Genomic DNA, 20,275 nt, shown 5'->3' with positions numbered 1-20,275 from the left:
GCAACAATTCCCACAACAAAAATTTAAAAAAACTGTTGAACAGGTGGATAGTCTCTTGTGGGGCTCTGTCCACAACCTGGCTGCTCCATTTGCCCCACAGAAGAGCAAAAAAGAAAGTAATCTGTCACAAATCCCAAGGATATGAAAAAAGTGTGAAATAAAGGGAATTGTTATTTTTTCTTTCATCAGGCCTCAGTTGCGTATATGGCACATGAGGGGGTTAATTAAAGCAATACCAGGTACAGATATTTGAATCTAAATAATTGAACAAAACAGATTCAACATGAGAAAATATTAGAACATACTGTGGAGGCGGTCGACTTGACGTTCCTGCTGTACTGGTACTGGGTTCTTCAGCTATCCCACCGCCATCCAAGTACATTGTGACAGCCATCTCCAGATTGTTGCTGCATGCTTCTAATATGTGTTTTCCCACACTTTCACTGGCACCTAAATCACAAAAACCTTGAGTATTAAGATGACCAGGAATATATGCTCTCAAATTTAAAGGTAAGCAAATCATCTTATATAGAAATATAAGTCACAATTGCATTGAGTACAACACAAGTATAGTTATCACTATACATCGGAAAAGTTAAAAAAATTATTCTGGTATTAACAGTTTCACATCTGGATTACCACAAGTAACACTAATTCTCACCTCAGTGGTACCTAAACTACATGGAATTTACAATTTGTTCATGTACTCTACACATATCAAATATGGCAAAGGCATTTGGCAACATCCTAAGGTGCTTCTCAATTAGCCAGGACTTGAGGCAAATTGCTCCAGCAGTACAACACTAATATATGCCCGACTAAGTGTAAAATTGTTCAAGTATCAGAATCAGAATAACCTTTATTGCCATCCAAAAAAAACAAGCCTTTTGGACGGAATTCCGCTACCCACAGTCCAACAATAAGAGCAATAAAAATAAGCAATAACACACACAATCCACAAACCAACACAAAAAAAAAGAAACATCCGTCACAGTGAGTCTCCTCCAGTCACCTCCTCACTCCGCACCGGACGGTGAAAGGTCCGCAGTTGGCTGACCCAAGCACCGCGATTCGGGGCAGGGGAAGACGCTGCCGCTGCACGTCAGGGCGGTCGTGGCTCCCAACATTGAAGCCCCCGCCGGGCAGAGAAAAATCCCGCGGCCTATTTCAGGCCGCGCCGGACGATGAAAGGTCCGCAGCGGGTCAACCGAAGCCCCGCGATTCGTGGCGGGCGAAGATGCTGCCGCTGCTCCCGATGTCGGCCCCCACCCAGGGACCTGCGAGCTTCCGATATCCACGCGGCCCGCGGCCGAACCCTCCGAAGGCGAGTCACAGCCGCACTCACAGCGCCACCACAGCCTCCAAAGGTAGCCAGCTCCGTAGATGGTAAGTCCGGTCCGCGGGATCTGCGAACCAGAGCCCAGGTGGTCCCAGGAGGCTGCCAGCTCCAGGCGTTTGGGCGATGGCAGGCCGCAGCGTGAACGGAGACACGACCCAGAACAAAAAGGTCGGGTCTCTGTTCGGAAGAGACAATTTTACAGTTCCTCCCCCCCCCCCCCCCACACATAGTACACAACCACAAAAAGCACTGTATCACATCTAAACACTACAATTAAGACAAAATACAACAAAAAACACAAAAGACAAACGGACTGCAGGTGAGCCGCAGCTGCTGCACAGCGCCGCCACTTCCTGTTGGCCCTTCCCCAAAATGCAGGACATATCCGAACCACCAAATTATTGCACAGTCTACTCTGAATCACCAGTAAGATATCATCAACTAATACTATCAAGCAGCACATTCTCCAATAACCTGCTCACAGACAGCGCCAAGTTAGGCCAGGCCCAATCAGAATGTTTTAAGACAACTGTTGCCCAAACATGAACCAAAGAGTAAATTTCAGAGTAACTACCTCTGAATTAAGGCATTGTGCTGAAACAAAGCAGGCAGCATGGTGGCGCAGTGGTAAAGTTGCTGCCTTACAGCAATTGCAGCACCGAAGACCCGGGTTCAATCCCGACTACGGGTGCCTGTCTGTATGGAGTTTGTATATTATCCCTGTGACCTGCATGGGTTTTCTCCAAGATCTTTGGTTTCCTCCCACACGCTAAAGACATACAGGTATGTAGGTAAATTGGCTTGGCAAATGTAAATGAAAAATGTCCCTAATGTATGTAGGATAGTGTTAATATGTGGGGACCGCTAGTTGGCGTGGATCCTGTAGGCCAAAGGGCCTGTTTCTACCTGTATCTCACAACTAAAAAACTAAACTAAAGCACGAATGGGAAAACATTCCAACGGTCAAAACATCTTACACAATTTTTTTTGCTGTTTTCTGGAACACAATCTCCCCCGATGCAAGAATTCTGGTGGGCTTTTGTAGCCCTTCTGTATGAACTGTACTCATCTTGAGGTAATTCATCAGTGAGTTCCCTTTCACAAAGTCAGAGGTGTGATGTTCACACAATTTTAAAATCCATTTAAAATTCCGCAAGGTTACATTCACACCATAAAAGTGGCAAGCAATGACAACCTCCAGAGTTTAACCACCTAGTCTGCTATTCAACAACATTATCAAGGCAGTGTCTACTACCTCCACCAACATCCTGGCATCACATTTGACCAAAAATTCAATACGAGCAGCCACAAAAGTATTATGGCCAGAAGAGTCTTGGTATCCCATCGTAGGAGTCTCACTTCCTGATTATCCCAAAGCCTTTCACCATCCACCTAGCATATATCTGGAGCCTGATGGAATACCTTTCATTTGCCTGGATTCGTACAGTTTGAACAACACAAGGCCCAATATTATCCCGAATACATAATCTTACTTGATTGGCATCCCATTCACCATCCAAACATTTCTGCTGTTATCACCATACTGCAGGTAGCTTACAAGAAAAAGTAGCTTGCACTGCAATGACAGCTTCCCTTATATCTACAAATATCTAACACCAATAAAAGGAAGCAGGTGCAATAAATCTAGTCTAAATCCTGAAAGTCAAAGCTGGAGTATTTGCAACCATATTCAGCAGTATTGAGGCAGTTGCTTCACTAGAAGGGTAGCAGCAGTTGAAAGTGGAAGCTCAGTATGACACTCTGCAGGGAAATTACAAATGGGTAATGAATTCTGACCTAGCCATTGATAACTATCTTCCAAAACAAATACATCTTAGATTTCCAGCAAATATACACCTACACTGCCTTTTCCCCCTCACGGGATGTCTTTCTAAACAAATATTAACCTAGAAGACCTTGTGGCACTGCCTCCACGATAGGTATTCCCTTCCCGAGATAAGATGACTAAAACTGCACAACATACCCCACTAAATCTCACCAGAGCCCTATAATGTTGCCACAGATTTCTTTGTTTATTTTGTTCCTTTCCAATCCACTAAGACCTTTCTAGAATCGTGGAACTCAAGGAAGCTCGAACCAGTGCTTTCAGGTATTGAGGGTGGAGAGTGACTTCCCGGACTCCATGGTCATTGTTTTGGGGGACTTTAACAAGGCCAAGCTCAGTCGTGAGCTCCCAAAGTACAGACTTCATGTTACTTGCCCCACCAGAGGGGAGAGGACACTTGATCACTGCTACACTTCAATCAAGAATGCATATCTCTTTGAGCCTCGGGCGGTTGTGGGTCTCTCCGATCATTGTTTATTTCACCTCATTCCGATCTACAGGCAGAAACTCAAATCTGCTAAACCTGTGGTCAGAACAACGAAAATGTGGACGAGCAAGGGCATTGAAAAACTACAGTCCTGCTTTGACTGCACTGATTGGAATGTGTTTAGGGAAGCAACCACAAGCCTCGATGAGTGCACAGACACTGTGACATCCTATGTCAGCTTTTGCGAAGACAGTTGCATTCCCACGATGACCCAGATCTGGTTCAACAACAACGAGCTCTGGTTCACAGCAGAACTCAGGCAGTTCTGCCAGTCAAAAGAGGAGGCCAACAGGAGCGGGGATACAGACCTCTATAGGCAGGCCAAGTACAAGCTGAGAAGAGGAATCAGAGCTGCTAAGGAAAGCTACTCTGAGAAGCTGAGGAGCAAGTTCTCAGCTAATGACTCTTCTTCAGTTTGGAAGAGCTTGCAAGAGAGCTACAAGAGGAAAACCCCCTGCTCCTTGGACAATTGTCAGCTGACCAACAACCTGAACGAGTTTTACTGCAGGTTTGAGAAACAGAAACATAATCCTGGGATCTCCTCCCACCCCCAATCATCACTTCACATTTACTCACAGACTGACTCCAGTTTGCAAAGACTGAACCCTTCCCCACCCACTCCTCCCCAAGCAGCAATTCACACCTATTCACAGACGGACTCCAGTTTGCAAATACTGGCCCCTCCGCCCCTCCGCAATCACCAATTTGCACATACTCACAGCCGGACTCCAGACTGAGCCCTCGTCCACTGCCCAACATCAGTCTGGCCACTTCCCCATCTCCAACAATAGAAATTGCGGAGGTGGAGAGGCTATTCAAGGAACAGAAAAGCCGGAAATGTCCAGGACCGGACAATGTTTCCATCTCGACCTTCAAGCTCTGTGCCAAACTACTGGCACCGATCTACACAGACATTTTCAACCAGTCCCTGCAAACCTGCACTGTTCCTGCCTGCTTCAAGGTCTCCACTATTGTCCCTGTACCCAAAAAGACAAGGATCACTGGTCTTAATGACTACAGGCCTGTCGCACTCACCTCTGTAGTCATGAAGACCTTTGAAAGACTTGTGCTGGCCCCAGCTGAAAAACATCACAAACCGGACCCTCTGCAGTTTGCATACAGGGCCAATTGATCGGTGGATGATGCAGTCAACCTAGGCCTGCACTTCATCCTCCAGCACCTAGACCGCAAGGGGACCTATGCCAGGATTCTGTTTGTGCACTTTAGCTCTGCATTTAACACCATTGTGCCAGAGCTACTACACTCCAAACTCTCCCAGTTGACTGTGCCTGAACCCTTCTGTCAGTGGATCATCAACTTCCTGACAGACAGGAAGCAGTATGTGAGGCTTGGAAAGCACATCTCGGACCCGCAGACCCTCAGCATAGGAGCACCGCAAGGCCGCGTTCTCTCCCCTCTGTTTTACTCTCTCTATACCAACGACTGCACCTCCACAGACTCCTCTGTCAAGCTCCTCAAGTTTGCGGATGACACAACCCTGATTGGACTAATCCAGGATGGGAAGGAATCTGCCTACAGACGGGAAGTGACATAGCTGGCGTCCTGGTGCCATCGCAACAACCTGGAGCTCAATACTCTTAAGACAGTGGAACTAATTGTAGACTTTCGAAGAGCTCCCCCTTCCCTCTCCCAATCACCATCAACAACACCACAGTCACATCTGTGGAGTCATTTAAGTTCCTTGGAACCAACATCTCCAGGGACCTTAAATGGGGGGCCACCATCGACTCCACAGTCAAAAAGGCCAAACGGAAGATGTACTTCCTGCAGCAGCAACAGAGGAAACACAATCTGCCACAGGCAATGATGGTCCAATTCTATACTGCTATCATTGAGTCCATCCTCACCTTCTCCATCATGGTCTGGTTTGGCTCAGCCACCAAGTACGATATCCGGAGGCTGCAACGGATTGTTCGATCAGCTGAGAAGGTTGTTGGCTGCAACCTTCCCCCCCCCATTGACGAACTGTACACTGCAAGGGCCAGGGAGCAAACGGGCAAGATAATCTCTGACCCCTCTCACCCTGGCCACAAAATCTTTGAAGCACTTCCCTCTGGAAGGCGACTCCAGACTGTCAAAGCCTCCACAGCCAGACATAAAAACAGCTTTTTTTCCACAAGTAGTAGTTCTACTCAATAACCAAAGTCTGTAGTCTCTTTTTTGCTCTGGTTTATTTTCGCACACATTTAGACTGTAATGTTGTGTCCTTATTGTTTTGATGTGTTTATGCTTTATTCTTAATTGTTAACTGTATGTTGTGTTGTCATTTGTGAGCGAAGCACCTAGGCACATTCCTTGTATATGCACGTACTTGGCCAATAAACTTATTCATTCATTTATTCATTCAATTCATTCATTCAATTTCCAGCACCACTCTTATAAGGCCCAAAAGTCCTAGGCATTTGATAGCTTTATGTCCCATTAATCTGCTCTTATTAATTACTTTTAAGTCCCTCAATTTTATCAGGGCCTTGCTACCTTTCCTTAACTGGAATGATTTCTGTGCCCTCTTCTACGAAGACAAGCATGTAAAGCTGTTTAAAATCTCAAATTATTTCTTCTTCCCCTTGAAAATAGATAGAAAATGCTGGAGTAACTCAGCGGACAGGCAGCTTCTCTGGAGAGAAGGAATGGGTGACGTTTCAGGTCGAGACCTTTCTTCAGACTGATGTCATGGGAGTGGGAGGTACAGAGATAAGGAAGTGTATAGATAAGGAAGTGTATGGTGTGAAAACAGGACAACGGGAGTGGAGATCAAGGAAAATGTAGAATAGATCATTGTTAGTTGGGAGAAGATAACGTCAAAGCAGAGAGAAAATGTAGTCAGAGACAGAAAACTGGGAAGGGGAGGGGATGGAGAGAGAGGGAAAGCAAGGGTGACTTGAAGTTAGAGGTCAATGTTGAATGAATGAATGAATAAATGAATGAATAAGCTGCCCAAGTGAAATATGAGGTGCTGTTCCTCCAATTTGCGCTAGGCCTCACTCTGTCAATGGAGGAGGTCCACGACAGAAATGTCAGTGTGGGAATGAGAGGGGGAGTTAACCCTGTGTTTAGCAACGGTCAGGTCGGTTTAGGCAGGCTGAGTGGAGGTGTTCAGCAAATCTCCCCTTTTTAGCTTGTCTTCCGCATACCTCCTAAATATCAACTCTTAACTTCATTATTTCTTTTTCACAAATGTAGATTTTACAGTCCATACATGATAATTTTCTCTCATTCAATATTCTGTTTTTTTAAATCATCCTTTGATTTTTGATATGAAAATTCTCTCAAACCTCAGGTTTGCCTCTCTTCTTCATAACCATTCTTCCTTTTGATAAAATACCACATAATTTTAGTTAGCCACTGCCATAGTCTTTAATTTCCTCACTCTGATTTAGCCAGCATTTACACAACTATGGCTCCAGCTTTACACTAATCACAAGATTGAACTTAAATTGGAAATTTTATAGTTTAGATTCTCCTCTGCAGAGAATGCTTTTCCTTGAGAGTTAAGTCCCCTAACCAGTCTGAAGAAGGGTCTCGGCCCGAAACGTCACCCATTCCTTCTCTCCAGAGATGCTGCCTGTCCCGCTGAGTTACTCCAGCTTTTTGTGTCTATCTTAGGAAAAAGGAGGCATGGGTCAGGCATAGGCAGCTGGTATCAAGTGCATCCCTGCTGGAAAAATAGAGGATTGTGGAATATACTCAATTATGACATCAGGAAGACAAAAAGGGAACATGAAATAGCTCCGGCAGGTAAGAGTAAGGAGAATCCAAAGTCAGTGCTAGTACAAGGGCAAAAGGATAACTAGAGAGAGAAAAAGGCTACTCAAAAACCAAGTAGTCATCTCTGTGTAAATCTGCAAGAGATGGGCAAAGTCCTCAATGAATATTTCTCTTTTGTTTCTATTGCGGAGAAAGACATGAAGTCTAGAGTACTTGGGAAAGTTAATAGAGCTGTCTTGAGATGGTGCTGTATGTCCTAAGATGTATGAAAGTAAATAAATCTCCTGGCCTGATAGGATATATCCAAGGATATTGTGGGAAGCTTGAGAAATTGCAAGAAACTTAGTTGCAATATACCAATCATTGTTAGACACAGGTGAGGTGCCAAAAGACTGGAGGGTTACTAATGTTGTGTCTCTATTTAAGGGCTACAAAGAAAAGCTATATAAAAACCAGTAAGCCTAACATCTGTGATAGGAAAGTTACTGGAGAGGATTTGGAGGGACAAGATGTACATTCATTTGCAAAGATGAGTCGATTAGGGATAGTCAGCAATGTTTTGTGCGAGGTAGTGTCTCAAGAATTAGATTGAGTTTTAATAAAGGTATCACAAAATGCTGGAGTAACTCAGCGAGTCAGGCAGCATGTCAGGAGAGAAGGAATGGGTGACGTTTCGGGTCGAGACCCTTCTTCAGACTGATGTCAAGGGAGGGGGCGGGACAAAGAAAGGATGTAGTTGAAGACAGGAAGACAGTGGGAGAACTGGGAAGGGGAGGGGAAAGAGAGAGACAGAGGAGCTATCTAAAGTTAGAGAAATCAATGTTCATACCGCTGAGGTGTAAGCTGCCCAAGCGAAATATGAGATGCTGTTCCTCCAATTTCTGGTGGGCCTCACTATGACAATGGAGGAGGCCCATGACAGAAAGGTCAGAATGGGAGTGGGAGGGGGAGTAGAAGTGCTGAGCCACCTGGAGATCAGGTTGGTTAAGGCGGACTGAGCGAAGGTGTTGAGCAAAACGATCGCCGAGCATGCGTTTGGTCTTGCCGATGTAGAGAAGTTGACATCTGGAACAGTGGATACAATAGATGAGGTTGGAGCAGGTGAACCTCTGCCTCACCTGGAAAGATTGTTTGGGTCCTTGGATGGAGTCGAGGGGGAAGGTAAAGGGGCTTGTGTTGCATGAGTTTTATTAAAGTAACCAAAAAGCTTGGCGAAGGCTGTGCCATGGGTGCAAAAATGGCTTCATGGTAGGAAGCAGAGGGTGACAGTGGAAGGTTGCTTTTTGGACCAGAGGCTTGTGACGAATGGAGTCTTAGACATTGGTGCTGGGCCCATTGCTGTTTGTCATTTTTGCAAAAATTCGGTTAAGAGTGTACAGTGCATGATTAATAAATTTGCGAATGACAGTAATATAGGTGGTGTTATAGATAGTGAATAGGGCCATTATGTATTATAGACAATAGGTGCAGGAGGAGGCCATTCGGCCCTTCGAGCCAGCACCGCCATTCAATGTGATCACGGCTGATCATTCTCAATCAGTACCCCGTTCCTGCCTTCTCCCCATACCCCATGACTCCGCTATCCTTAAGAGCTCTATCCAGCTCTCTCTTGAATGCATTCAGAGAATTGGCCTCCACTGCCTTCTGAGGCAGAGAATTCCACAGATTCACAACTCTCTGACTGAAAAAGTTTTTCCTCATCTCAGTTCTAAATGGCCTACCCCTTATTCTTAAACTGTGGCCCCTTGATCTGGACTCCCCCAACATTGGGAACATGTTTCCTGCCTCTAACGTGTCCAACCCCTTAATAATCTTATACGTTTCGATAAGATCTCCTCTCATCCTTCTAAATTCCAGTGTATACAAGCCTAGTCGCTCCAGTCTTTCAACATATGATAGTCCCGCCATTCTGGGAATTAACCTAATAAACCTACGCTGCACGCCCTCAATAACAAGAATATCCTTCCTCAAATTTAGAGACCAAAACAGCACACAGTACTCCAGGTGCGGTCTCACTACCGCCCTGTACAACTGCAGAAGGACCTCTTTGCTCCTATACTCAACTCCTCTTGTCATGAAGGCCAACATTCCATTGGCTTTCTTCACTGCCTGCTGTACCTGCATGCTTCCTTTCAGTGACTGATGCACTAGGACACCCAGATCTCCTTGTACTGTTCCTAACTTGACACCATTCAGATAATACTCTGCCTTCCTATTCTTACCACCAAAGCGGATAACCTCACACTTATCCACATTAAACTGCATCTGCCATGCATCCGCCCACTCACACAACCTGTCCAAGTCACCCTGCAACCTCATAGCATCTTCCTCACAGTTCACACTACCACCCAGCTTTGTATCATCTGCAAATTTGCTAATGGTACTTTTAATCCCTTCATCCAAGTCATTAATGTATATTGTAAATAGCTGCGGTCCCAGCACCGAGCCTTGCGGTACCCCACTAGTTACTGCCTGCCATTCTGAAAGGGACCCATTTATCCCCACTCTTTGCTTTCTGTCTGTCAACCAATTTTCTATCCATGTCAGTACCCTACCTCCAATACTATGTGCTCTAATTTTGCCCACTAATCTCCTATGTGGAACCTTGTCAAAGGCTTTCTGAAAGTCAAGGTACACCACATCCACCGGCTCTCCCCTATCAATTTTCCTGGTTACATCCTCAAAGAATTCCAGAAGATTAGTCAAGCATGATTTCTCCTTCGTAAATCCATGCTGACTCGGTATAATAGCGGTATCTTGTTCAGCTGGGGAAGTGGGTCTTGGAATGGGAAATGAAGTTTAATTCAAATAAGTGTGAGGTGTTACATTTTGTGAAGTTAGACCAAGACAGAACCATCACAGTGAACAGAACCCCCATGGGGGGGGTGTTGTAGAGTAGAAAGATTCAGGAGTACAAATACAGAGTTCCCTCAAAATGGCATCACAGGAAGAAAGAGTGGTGTTGGAGGCTTTTGGCGTGCTGACCATCAATAGGTGCATTGAATTCAGAAGTTGGGACGTTAAGATTTGCAAGGTGCTGGTGAAGCCCCACTTAAGAATGATACAGGTCAGAAACGAGCTTTCTCAACTCGTCCATGCCAACCAAGATGCACCATCTAAGCTCGTCCCATATCCCTCTAAATCTTTCCTATTCATTTAAACCTTTCCTATCCATGCAGGTACTTGGGAGTATTGTTTTTAGTTCTGGTCACCATACTATAGTTAAAAGATGCTATTAAGCTGAAAAAAGTGCAGAGATGATTTACGGGGATTATCATATCATATCATATATATACAGCCGGAAACAGGCCTTTTCAGCCCTCCAAGTCCGTGCCGCCCAGCGATCCCCGTACATTAACACTATCCTACACCCACTAGGGACAATTTTTACATTTACCCAGCCAATTAACCTACATACCTGTACGTCAGGACTCAAGGGCCTTAGCTATAGAGAGAGGCTGTGCAGGCCATGACTTTATTCCTTGGAGTGCAGGAGGCTGAAGGGTAATCTTTGAGGTGTATAAAATCATGAGGAGCATAAAAAGGATGAATGCACCGAATCGTTTATGCAGGGCATAGTTTAAAGTGAGAGGGGAAAGATTTCATAGGAACCCAAGGGACAACATTTGAACACAGAGAATGTTAGGTATATGGAACAAGATGTGAGAGGAAGTAATAGGGCCAGGTATCATAATAACATTGAAAAAATATTGGGACAGATACATGAATAGGAAAGGTGCAGAGAGAAATGAGCCAAAAGCAAGTAAATGGAATTAGGTTAAACAAGGCATCTTGGCTAGCATGGACAAGTTGGGCCGAAGCGCCTGTTCCTGTGCTGTGTGACTGTGCCTCCATAGTCTAACATAGTGATCAATGGAGGTGACTGAGGCACAAAAGATATGGCATAAGGGCCCTTAGAGGGTAGATAGAATGAAAAAGACAACATAGTAATCAATGGAGGTGACTGAGACACAAAATGATATGGCATAAGAGCCCTTAGTGGGTAGATAGAATGGAAAAAGACAAAAGTAATGAAAAAGTGAAATGAAGGTTAACACAAAATGGCACAATGGACTTTCAGGGAAATTGAGCCAAAAGGCAAGGCATCCACCCCAGTAGGAAGATGCAGGACCCCAAACCTACACAAAGCTCAGAGAAGGCAAGGTGAGTTATACTAATTATGAATGGGTCCATTGCCAGGCAGTGGTTGGCACCAGTCCAGCATTAGCCTCAGAGGGGAGGGGTTTGAGAAAAAGAACATGGCCAAGCTTCCCAACCCATTAATGATAAAGATAGGAAAGATATTGTCAAGCTTGAAGGGGTTCAGATAAGATTTACGAGGACGTTGCCAGGACTAGAGGGTGTGAGCTATAGGGAGAGGTTGCGTAGGCTGGGTCTCTATTCCTTGGAGCTCAGGAGGATGAGGGGTGATCTTATAGAGGTGTACAAAATCACGAAAAAAATAGATTGGGTAGATGCACAGAGTCTCTTGCCCAGAGTAGGGAAATTGAGGAGCAGAGGACATAGGTTCAAGGTGAAGGGGAAAAGATTTAATAGGAATCCACGGGGTAACTTTTTCACATAAAGGGTGGTAGGTGTGTGGAACAAGCTGCAAGAGGAGGTAGTTGAAGCTGGACTATCCCATCATTTAAGAAACAGTTAGACTGGTACATGGATAGAAGAGGTTTGGAGGGATATAGACCAAGCGCAGGCAGGCAGGACTAGTGTAGCTGGGACATTGTTGGCCAGTTGGGCCAAAGAACCTGTTTCCACACTGTATTACTCTATGACTCTATGAGGACATCAATTCTGCATTGCACTAAGGGATGAGAGACAGTCAGATAGACACACATACACAACTTTGCATGACACAAAATGCTGGAGTAACTCAGCGGGATAGGCAGCATCTCTGGAGAGAAGGAATGGGTGACGTTTCAGGTTGAGACCCTTCTTCAGAGTCTGAAGAAGGGTCTCAACCCAAACCATCACCCATTCCTTCTCTCCAGACATGTTGCCTGTCCCGCTGATTTACTCCAGCATTTTGTGTCTATCTTCGGCTTAAACCAGCATATGCAGTTTCATCCTATACACAACTTTGCATGTGGCGAGAAAGGAAAGGGGGCATCATTACATCAGGGAAAACTCCATTAGTCTGTAATAAAAACTACGTTGCTGGAGATACAATGCAGGACAACACAACCTGCACAGAAAATGGGAACAGATCAGAGAAAGAAGTAGTGGGTCCAGGAAAAAAAATAGGGCTATCTGCTCTGCACTGGACTCAGGAGTGTATTAGGGGCCCAGCTCGCACTTCGGCTTTGGACAATGTGGGCGTGGTTTAACCACAGACACGCAGTGCCCGGAGATGGTAGGGGAGGGTTTAGACACCAAATCATGAAGGGACTACGTGCCAATCAGCAAAGGGGAGCACGCCTTGGGAGTTATTTGCCCTACAGAAGGCTCTGCCGCCCTGCTGCCACGCTGCTACCCATGCTTCTGCCACACCAGAGCCGAGGCTCCAACGTCCTGGCCTCCTCTATGGCCCAGGCGCCAAACCCTCCTCCCCCCAGCCCCCTGCAAGCTCCACTCTCCTCCCATCGGCCCTTGAAGTGCCCCGCTCTCCCATCCCACCTCAGCAGCTGCGGTCGTGCGACCGGCCGGCTCGTTACCTGTAATGGCTGTGAACTGCCGAATTAACCCCTGCAGCGCCGACCCAGTTGACCCTGTTCCATCACCAACCGCCGCCATCTTACAGCGAGCGCCCACGCAGGCGCAGTCCCCGCAGCAAACACAACCTCTCACCTCCGCCTCCGCCTTGACATCAGTCGCTCGCATCCGATTGGACAACGGCGAGCGGCTACCGCTCCCCAGGGCGATGGAGCTGAGCGCGATGCACCTCGGGAAGCATGGGACGGCGCGACTGCGCACACGCGACCAGTCCGGGCTTTGAGCTTTCCCGCCGACACATTGATTCAAGGAACCGGCCGATGGAGGGCGTGCGCGCGCGCGACGGGTCCGGGCTCCACGTGATGACATCACACGCACCACTCCTTTACGTGAGAGATGTAGTGTCGCTTCATGAACCGCCACTCCGAGCGCTCTTTGCAAATACCGTGTCTGCCATGGGCAAAGGGCGGTAGCCCACTTTGGCACTTTTGGAGGAGACGCGGGACCTTTGGCTTCCAACCAGGGTCTGCATATTTCCTTCCCACATATCTGGTTTACTACAATTTAAACATTACAGTTTAAACACGTGAGTGAAATAAACCAGAGCAAAAAGAGAGTACAGACTTTTGGTTATTGAATAGAGCTACTACTCGCGGAAAAAAGCTGTTTTTTTGTCTGGCGGTTGCTGCATTGACAGTCCGGAGTTGCTTTCCAGAGGGAAGTGCTTCAAAGAGTTTGTGGCCAGGGTGAGAGGTGTGATCTTACACGCTCGCTTCCTGGTCCTTGTAGTGTACAGTTCGTCAATGGGGCTGTAATGGCTTTCCGACTTTTCCAGTGACCTCTTTTCCACTTCATCACTCCACACGTAAGTAGGAGTGATCTTACGCAGACCTCATCGAACAGATCTTCCAGTCGTTATTTCCAGTTTAATTGGTGTTTATTGAAGTAGTTGTACAAAGCAGGAGATGAACATACTTATTCCGCACGTAAGTTGTAACTGGCTGCTCTGTCCCTGGTCTGGTAAGAACTGTATTCCCTCCCTCCCTGTCCCATATGCCCATGTATATATACAGCCCCTGTGCATCTAACCGCCCCCAAGTGTCCAAAATAATACAGCAAAATAAATCGAGACAAAATAATATAATATGCCAACAATAGCTAGCCTAAACATAAATGGCTCCAACACACCGCCCACTAATTGTTCTACGTACATAACGAAACAATTACCAATAAACATTAAAAGGAGCTATAAAAACTTTACACATTATCAAGAAAAGGTATGTACTGTGTGGTGACATTTAATCTTCTATTCCTTATCTTTAGGGCCACCAGTCTTGACTGTACTCAGGTCTCAGCTTCTTGGAGCAGACATATCTTTGTTATCGGTCTTTCCAAGATGTTGCTCTTAGTTTGAAGTTGAACTGTGTGCACAATTCTTGTGCATCTGGTATGGTCTCCAATATTCTACCCATTAGCCAGGAGCCTCGTGGTGCAGTGGAATCAGCCACCACAACAATGTCACCTGGAGCAAAGCTTTTTACCTTTGACCACATTGTCATTCTTGGATAAGAGGCAAGTATTCTTGTGTCCATCGTTTCCAAAAGAGATCTGCCATATATTGCACCCGTCCCCATCTGCGTTTAAGGTACAAGGCTTCCTTTAAAAAGAGTCCAGGTGGTAGTATTCGCTTGGTTTTCAACAGAAAAAGATGGTTTGGTGTGATTACTTCCAGGTCCATTGGATCATCAGAACTCTTGGTAATGGGTCGATCATTTAAAATTGCTTCATCTTCACAAATTAAAGTTTGCAATCCTTCATTGTCCAGAACTTGTTAGCTAAGGACAGAGCACAGCACACTTAGAACCATGCGGATCAATCGTTCCCAAACACTGCTATGATGGGACCCCACTGCGGGGGTTAAAGTACCACCTTATCCCTCGCTGAAACATAGCACTCCGGATCTTGTCTTGATTGAAGCCATTGAGTGCTTCTCTGAATTCTCTCCGCTCCGATAACATTTGTGCCATTGTCTGGTCTTAAAGATGAAACTTGACCTCGACGACAAATGAATCTATGTAACGCATGGATGCAGGAGTCTGTGTCAAGTATAGATGCAACTTCAAGATGTAGTGCCCCGCTTGCCATGCAGGTGAAGATAACACCATACCTCTTAACAAGACTTTGTCCTCTCTTGATCTCTGATTGGACCAAAATAGTCTACTCCTACATCTGTAAATGGAGGCTTGTCTGGTAGAATCCTCTCCAGGGGCAAGTCTGCCATTTTTTTGTTCTCCAACTCTTCCCCTATGTCATTTACACACAACACAGTCTGTTATGACCTTTCTTGCAACAGAGTAGCTTTGGTAATCGAGTATCTTTTATGGAGGCGAGACAGCATATGATTTATTCCTCCATGGAAGCTGTTCATGGATATGTATGTTGTAACAGTAATGTTGATATGTGAAGGTCCTTCGAGAGAATAATAGGATGTTTGGCCTCTTCAGGCATCGCTAGTCTATTCAGGCGACCACCTACTCTCAGAAGTCCTTCTTCCAGCACCGGATCTAGTTTGTGCAAATGACTACTTCTTTTGAGATCTGCTAGCCATCCTGTCCATCGCTGAGAGGTTTGGGGTATGTTTTCATCCCATCCTCATCTTTCCTTACCGAGCTCCTGCATAATCAGCTTGGCCGGCAGAGTAAATGGTGCTAGAAATCCTAAAGGGTTGTATATAGAGCCAATCACGGACAAGATGCCATGTCTTGTGTATGGTCATTCCTGTGCAGCAATTCTGAACTTGAACACATCTGTTTCAACGCACCAGCGCAATCCCAGTGCTCTTTCCATTGGCAGATTGTCTTTGTCCAAGTTCAACTTCTTGATCTCTTTGGTTCTGTTTTCTTGTGGAATGGATGCCAATACAGCATGGCTGTTGCTGATCCACTTTGACAGCATGAATCCTCCCATTTGGCAGAGGGCAGTCAGGTCTCTTACCATTTGAACTAGTTCCTGTTCCGAAGTCATGGATTTTAAACAATCATCTACATAGAAGTTGTTCTTTACTGTGTTTGTCACCTCTGTTGGTAAGTGAGCTTTGTTGGCTTCAGCAGTTTTCCTTAATGCAAAATTTGCACAACTTGGTCACGACACGGCTCCAAAAAGATGTACCTTCATCCGGTATTCAACAAGATATTGCTGCACAACACCCTCGGACCATCACAGGATTCGCATATAATCAATATGCTTTTCTGATACCTTGACCTGATGAAACATTGCTTTGATGTCAGCCATCAAAGCAACCGGTTCTTGTCTGAATCTGATGAGAACTCCAATGAGAGAGTTGGTTAGGTCTGGTCCCTGCAGCTTGGCAGTTAAGTGATGTTCCTTTGAAGATTGCACCACAGTCAAAGACCACCCTTACGGTTCCTTTCTTTGAGTGATACACCCCGTGACGAGGGATGGACCAGAGATCTCCATCACCTTGATTCAGCTAGTCCACTGGCACCATTTCAGCATAACCATTGTCAATTATTTCTGAGAGGAAAGATGTATATTCATCGTCAAATTTCTCATTCTTGCCAAACTTGCATTTTAGGCTCTGGATACATTGCTCTGCAATGCAACGGTTATTTGGCATGCTGCCGTTTTCTTGTTTGAAAGGCAAGTCTAGACAATAGTGTCCAACTGTCATTTTTGCTGAGCGATTCACAATATCCAAGAATTTTACATCTTCTCTGGACATTTTCTCAGTTTCCTTGCTGGTTCTTTCCCTGAAGTCGTGATTGTGTTGTTTGACCAGTAGCTCCTCTAGGTTTGTAATGGATATTCGATTGACAGCAGCAGCAGGGCAGCCATTTACATCCCTGCTGTTGTTGTCTCTTCTCAGAGAACCCACCCCAGTAGGGTCCTCACAGCATATAGTCCATCCAGCTCCCAAGCTGTTAACCAGCTCCCAAGGTTCCAATACCTTTGAAGCATTTGTTCCGATGAGGTCAATGCCAGAGTCTATTTCAGGAATCTTGAGAGACTTCAAGTAAGGCCACTGTGTCAGGTCTTCTTGTCTGGGAATGTTTAGCTGGGAAACAGGCATGGTCTTATGTGTGAACACGTCAGATAGTTGAATAAAATCATCTTTGTCCAGACTAGATATTTCCAAACCTGAGATATGACTGATCATAGGCTTCACTTAGTTCATGATATGCAAGAGAATATTGGTATTTTGTCCTGTAATGTTGAGCCTTCTCATCAAGCTTTCTGTGGAAAAGGTAGATGAACTTCCATGATCCAAAAATGCGTATGTTTGCAACACTGTGTCCCCCTTGTGGTTCTTCATGTACTTGTACAATGGAGAAGATGCAGGTTTCATCCTCACCTCCAATATGCCCATACATAGGAGGTGAGAGAACAGCATTACTCACAATTGGTTTCTCATTCTGTTCTGTATGTTCTGGTTTCTTTTCTTTGTCCTTTTGTTCAATGTGAAGTATTTCAGGATGATTTTGATTGCACACATCACAAGTCAAACGTCTCTTGCAGTCTTTGCTCATGTGTCCCATTTTCAAACATACAAAACAGACTCCCTTCTCCTTTAAGAAGTCTATCCTTTCTCTGTGCCCCTTCTTCCTGATCTGTGGACACCGCCCCAATGTGTGACTACTTTTATTACAGAACAAACAAGAACCTTGAGAATTGGTGGTACATACATTTCTTTTCATTCCATCTGTTATCAGATTTTCTTGCACCTGTGCTTCTACAGGTATTACAGTTGTTGCAAAACTGCTTCCTCTTAGTTTTGACCTTTCTCTTGCCTTAGCAAAAGTAGTGCTTTTGACAGTTGCAATTGGCTTAGCATCCTGGATGTTTCCAAAAAGTGGATCTGATAGTATCTTCACTTATCTCTCCATGGTCTACCAGGTCAGAAAATCTAGCTCGATGTCCACGCTGCTCCTGTAGCTGACATGCCCAATCCCTCCATTTGTCTCTGTTTGTAAGGCAGTTTTAGAAGGATGGTCTTCATATTAGAAGTGACATTCATTTCGTCCATATAGGTGAGATGTTCCATTGCATTGCAACAACCTCGAAGGAGCAGGTAGTACGCTTGCAATGCTTTCACATCTTCTGATCTGATCACTGACCAGGCAAATGCCATGACCATATATGCAGTTTATATTTAGTTTACAAAGACCAAAATGCTCTTTAAGCAGATCTTTTGCTCTTTGGTAGCCCTGGGCTGGAGGCAAGTGTTGGCAGCTGCAGACTAAGTCTTTTGGATGCCATCTTGTGTATTGCTCTAGAAAATGCAAGCAGTCACTGTCATTAGTCTTTCCACTCCTCTCTCAAATGCCCTAATGAAATCTTCATACTGAAAAGAACCACCATCATAAACAGGAATGTCTCTTGGTGGTACATTAGGAGATTTTTTTGAGCCAGAAGAACAGTGATGTAATTTTGCCTCTGAATTAGGTTACAGATATCAACTTGGTTTCCATCATTCGGTACGGGGGGAATAGTGCAAAAATGCCCCTGCACACCCTTTTGCATACGAGTCTGTACATTCTGCCTTTGAAGAGCATTTTGAGTTAGATGGGTCATATCATGAGCTAAAACAGATGGTCCATGAGTTGTTTGTTTTGGTCTAACAACCTTGCTGGGGGGATAATTCAGTTCCCATCAACACATTCTGTCTTTGTTGCACTTGATCAGGCAAGTATTCATCTGCATGTGGATCTAATTTAGCTCATGTTTCCTTTTGAGCAGTTCCTTTTCTCAAATAAGAGTTCATCCCATCAGATACTCGAGAGTTGCTTCTTGATCCCATGGCCTCAAGTACATTGATTTTTGCATTGGTTGCTGCCAGTTCAGTCTCCGGTTCCTGTTGTTCTTTCTTTCTTTTCAGTTTTTCTTCCTTTCTTTTCAGTTGTTCTTCCTTTCTTTTCAATTGTTGTTCCTCTCTTATCAATTGATCTTCTTGCGCCTCAAGCTCATGCTTTTTCTTCAGGGCAGCAACCCGTTCCATCGAGCAGCCTTTTCTGCCTGAGCTTTCATGCGAGCAGAGGACGTTGAAGATGCAAATGCGAATGCAGCGCCGGAGACTCAGGTTCGATCCTGACTACGGGTGCTGTACTGTAAGGAGTTTGTACGTTCTCCCCGTGACCTGCGTGGGTTTTCTCCGAGATCTTCGGTTTCCTCCCACACTCCAAAGACGTACAAGTATGTAGGTTAATTGGCTGGGTAAATGTAAAAATTGTCCCTAGTGGGTGTAGGATAGTGTTAATGTACGGGGATCGCTGGGCGGCACGGACTTGGAGGGCCGAAAAGGCCTGTTTCCGGCTGTATATATATGATAAGAACTAGATTTGTGGCTTAATTTAGATTTTAAGACACTTGAAACACTGTCGTCAGGTCCAATATCATCTGAGTTTACAACACTTTGTTGTATGGCACTTTCAGCGATGGTCAGTGTAGTTTGCTGACCAACATTAGATAACTACACCTTTACATCTTGTATAAAACCGGGTAAAAGCTTCTATTGTTTGTTAAACCCACTGATTTTGCCTTTCGAGTTCATCTTCAGACAGTGGTAAACTCACCAATGACTCGTAGCTTTCTTTGACTTCATCACTTGATTAATTGAACGAGGTTAGATTGTACTTAATTTACATTCTCCTTTGATTTCATGAGCTCTTTCAGCATTTCCATTAACTCGATAGCTTGTTTACATCTTGTCTTCTGATACTGTTCAATGAACAATTCCAAGCCTTTTGTAGTGTATTTAATAACTCTTTTTCTCTTTTCAGAATCCTTTCCAACATCGCCATCTTGTGACTGAGCATCAGATCTGACCACAGACATACTTGTTCACTATCCCTTTAAGACTCGTTGACGTGAAAGCTGTATGCTGAGGGCACAAATATTTGAAACTGATATCGCTGTGATCCTCAAGGTCACCTCGTTGTTCTCAATTCTCCATTATACTAGCCGTTTTCCAATACACCCTATCATATAAAGCTTCTCCAATAAAGCTTAATGCTGTATGTACCCACTCTCCCTGCACTTTGGCTTTCAAGGTTTCCAATCTCCAGTCAGATTAGCGTAGGTGGCGACCTTGTCCAGTTGATTGGGAATAGCGGCGTCTGGCTTGTGAAATAAAACAATCCCTGTTCCGTTTGAATGATTCACAAGCTCCAGTCTCACACATAGAGCTAGT

General features: G+C 45.0%; 1 protein-coding gene across 3 annotated transcripts in view; it reads right to left on the bottom strand.

The window, feature by feature from the left end:
• The window catches only part of ubxn7 (UBX domain protein 7), a 64,295-nt gene extending 51,059 nt beyond the window's left edge, over window positions 1–13,236 (bottom strand). For 2 of the 3 annotated variants that reach the window (XM_078409938.1, XM_078409939.1), the window contains exons 1-2: window positions 13,071–13,175; window positions 306–450 (exon numbers count right to left, since the gene is read on the bottom strand). In XM_078409938.1, the coding sequence (XP_078266064.1) occupies window positions 306–450; window positions 13,071–13,149 (224 nt within the window). In that variant the 5' untranslated portion in view covers window positions 13,150–13,175. Of the gene's footprint in view, window positions 1–305; window positions 451–13,070 lie in introns of all 3 variants that reach the window. The other variant, XM_078409937.1, reaches the window with a different exon arrangement.
• Window positions 13,237–20,275: the final 7,039 nt, after the last annotated feature.

The sequence above is a fragment of the Rhinoraja longicauda genome, chromosome 13, assembly GCF_053455715.1.
Source record: "Rhinoraja longicauda isolate Sanriku21f chromosome 13, sRhiLon1.1, whole genome shotgun sequence".
Classification (NCBI taxonomy): Eukaryota; Metazoa; Chordata; class Chondrichthyes; order Rajiformes; family Arhynchobatidae; genus Rhinoraja; species Rhinoraja longicauda.
The sequence above is the reverse complement of the archived record's forward strand: the minus strand, read 5'-3'. Positions and strand labels throughout refer to the sequence as shown.